Source organism: Cibotium barometz, chromosome 12 (assembly GCF_041138505.1).
Source record: "Cibotium barometz isolate CiBa-2024 chromosome 12, ASM4113850v1, whole genome shotgun sequence".
In the NCBI taxonomy this organism is placed as follows: Eukaryota; Viridiplantae; Streptophyta; class Polypodiopsida; order Cyatheales; family Cibotiaceae; genus Cibotium; species Cibotium barometz.
This window is the reverse complement of record NC_141057.1, coordinates 53,824,853-53,828,442: the sequence shown is the minus strand read 5'-3', so window position 1 is coordinate 53,828,442 and position 3,590 is coordinate 53,824,853. Positions and strand designations below refer to the sequence as shown.

Below are 3,590 nucleotides of genomic sequence, written 5' to 3'. Positions count from 1 at the left end.
AATGTATTACATATCAACACATATGATAGAATTTTCAAGAGATTTACCTAAGGATCCTATATGTTTTAGTAAAAGTTCAAGAGATTACCTAAGGATTCTATAGGTTTATGTTAGTAAAAGTTCAAGAGGATTCTATATGTTTATGTTATTGATCTATCTATACGCATAGAATGGTAACACAATGGAACGAAGATATTAGAAGATTGACACATCGGTCCTTCTTGAAGGATACTATCATTAGAATTACTTATATATGTCATAAATGCACTCACATTAAAGTTGCCAAGTTAAGAGAAAAAATCCCTCTTTAAGAGAAGCTAAGTTCAGCTCCTTAGCGTTCCAATTTTGATTTGTTAATGGAACAATTCAAACTGATTGGAGAAGGCAAATTACCTCACAAAAATATGGTCATACTTGTGAAGAAAATGTCAATGGTGGATAAGAGAGAGAGACGACGAAAACGATCTTTTGTCCAACAAGATAAATGACAATCTGTAATACTTATTATATATTTTGCTCAATTTCAGCGATTTAAAAAAAAATATTAGATACTTTGTTTATTCACAGACCAGACTCATAAGCTGTGATGTCCCTTCTGGTGTTCACACAGGTTAACCCTTGCGCCTGTTAGGAGTCCGCCTGGCCAAGGGAGGCGCGGCTAGCGCAGCATTCAGATTTGAGCAACAATCACAACAAGGACTGAAAATTAGATAAGAATAATCACCTTTTTGCAGACACCTTGCACTTTTGCAGGAGCTTTTGTGCACACCGCATTGCTTGCTTCAAAGGAGCAAACAGCAGGACGCATGGGATTTTGACTCCTAATCGCCATAAAAATAATAATTAGGAAAGATAAACTCACAATTACAAGGCCTCTCTGCCTGTGATCTAGTTGATCTTAGGGCTCAAAGGCCTCCAACTGGATGGAGCCCCGGAGGGGGGCATATTCGCCCAAGTACGCGCCCAAGTGCTCTGATAGCTGCAACCTGTCTATGCTTTCATGGTGGTGGGCTTTGCAGGCGAAGTAGAAGACTGTCTGCACAATGAAGCCCATCAGATCGACCAAGGAAAGCACAGAAATGAGCGCACATCCAAGCACCACCCTCCACCCACCGCCCACCCCAAAGTAGCGCCCATGCACCACCCAAAACCCAAACCCTAACCCTATCAGAAAAGTGACCACAAAATACATAAAAAACAGGCAAAAAGCAACTATCTGCTTCCCCTTGATCAGCCTCAAGCTCTTCTTCATTGCCCCCAAGCCATAGCTTTCCTCTAGCACTGTGATTACACTCCCAAGATGCCACACACAGTTGATGTATATGATGCCCACTACAAAAACCACCATTCCTGCCCAGAAGACGACATTGATTGCCACCGCGCTCCCAGAGAAAATGACCCCAAACACCATCGCCACAAGGAACATGGCTACGAAGAAGACTCCATATGAGAACACCATGAGGAGGGCCCAGAGGAAGGTGACAATGAGGCGCTTCCAGACGCGCGGGACGACACTGAGGACCTTCTTGTATGATGTGATCTTGTCGGAGTAGATGCATGCCACACTATAGACAATTGCAGAGGTGGAGAGGAGAGAGAAGGCCAGGAGGAAGAAAAGGTAGACGGCAAAGACTATGTAGAGTTTGGTGAGTTGCTTGTTGAGATCATCGTCTATCTTCTCCTCGGCAAGGTATTCATCCCACCTGATCCTGCCTCCTATGGGCTCTGTTATCAGGGTATGGCCCAAACCCACCACACACAAGGGTACTATGAGGGTGAGGGTGAGGGCGATGAAGAGCTTTGTGTGAGAGAGGAGCACTTTGAAGGACTCCCGCAGTATTCCAAAGATGTTGAGAAAGCGAAGCTCCTCCGGTTCTGTGTCCATGGTTTCTGAAGCGAATGGGAAGATACTTTTTTAGGGTTACAAGAAGAAAGGTACTTGTGAAGGAGGAATGCTATGTAATTGATCTGCAAGAGAAGGCTCGCAGGCTCTTTCTATCTACGAATCCATGGCTCTTAAGAAAATCTGGCAGGAAGCCAGGCGGCGTTTTTTCTTAGACGATGGTGATTTAGCCGCCTCAAACGTGGTGCAAGACTGCGAGTGCATGAAACGAGAGAGAGGAAAGCTTCCAGGAAAGGCTGCAGCGTGGCGGGGATGCCGGGTCAAGCACGCGTTTTTTCAAGCGTTACTTCAACGTCATCCTAACCATCACCATAGACCAAATAAAGTAGCTACACGTAAGCAATTTGAAGAGTCTTTCGTAAGCAATTGAAAGAGTCTTTACTTAGCAGTGGTAAATATAGTCTTGCCGGTTCCTATTCCTTTTCTAGATATCCATATCTAGATATGAAATTATGCTTTCACACCAACTAGACCCAAGGCTCTAGCCATGGCTTCATTTTCCACAACCAGAAATGCACAAGAAAATGGGAGTCATAAGATGTTACTTCAAATGGTGACACAATGGGGTTTGAATCTATGTGGGACCTTGGACTCCTTTGTTCACTTCCATGCATCCATTATCTTTTTCCACTAAGTGCCCCAATTCCTCTTGCCAACAATCAGCAAAGTAGCAAGAGAAATGGTGAACCCTCTGGCTTAGCATTTGTCGAGTCTCTTGGAAACCTATCCATCACTTCTCCCAATACCCAATGGGCACATTCATCACACAAATGTATGATAAAGTGGAAAGATGCATTTTGACCTAAGCACACTAACCCATACAAAACCTAATGATATTTAGTAGTCTTGAGATCCTTCCAATTATTGGAGGGTAGTGATTTGATTTTTCCTTTGTGTGAGACAAATTTGAAATATATACATAAATGCATAAGTAGCATGTAACCATTTTTGCACATGCATAATGTACTAGTCCTTCCTTCTAGAAAATTTCAAGGTTTCTTTATCGAAAGGATGAAACTTGTTAACCTTCAAAGCCATCCGATAACATACTTGTCTAGAAAGTCAATAGCGGTCCTAATCATACCTACTAGTAGTTAAGATAGAGGTTCCACCTAAACCCATAGAAAAAGGACACACAAGATTACGAGATTAGAAAATAAAGGCTTTATAAAAGGCATTGTAAATTTCTAGTGATACCTTTTGTTCTATCCTCATGTATAAATCTTAGTAAGACATATTTTTATCACAATTCTTCATGGAGTTCTAGGCATGATTACCACCCCCAACCCTAATACAAATTCTAGGAATGCTTTGTAGGAATCATCTAAAGGAAGAAAGGTAAAAAAAAGTGGCAAGTTATTTTTTGATTAAATTTCTTTTAGAGCGCACAGACGCTTCCCCAACCCTCATACAAATGATAGGAATGCTTTTGTATGAATCATATAAAGGAATAGAGGAAAAAAAGTGGCAAGTTAGCTTTGGATTAAATTTCTTTTAGAGCATGGACGGTTCCTAACCCCTCATACAAATGCTAGCAATGATTTTAAAATGGTGTGGAGATTGAACTCGAGGAAAATGGTAGCTTCTTCATGAATGAGATTACTGAGTCATTAATTATAAGAGGTACAAAAGGATATGTCAAAAAATGAAGAGGAGGGAGAGAGTCTATGATTCTTAACTATAGTTT

General features: G+C 41.4%; 1 protein-coding gene across 1 annotated transcript; it reads right to left on the bottom strand.

Annotated features, from left to right (window-relative positions):
* Positions 1 to 466: 466 nt before the first annotated feature.
* LOC147633587 (uncharacterized) lies at positions 467 to 2,146 on the bottom strand. The gene has a single exon (XM_086806711.1). It carries the CDS (start codon positions 1,883 to 1,885, stop codon positions 899 to 901), a length of 987 nt encoding a protein of 328 aa, XP_086662837.1. The 5' UTR covers positions 1,886 to 2,146; the 3' UTR covers positions 467 to 898.
* Positions 2,147 to 3,590: the final 1,444 nt, after the last annotated feature.

Excerpts from the sequence above, each read along its gene's own strand:
- LOC147633587 (XM_086806711.1), bottom strand. The coding sequence starts at position 1,885 with ATGGACACAGAACCGGAGGAGCTTCGCTTTCTCAACATCTTTGGAATA.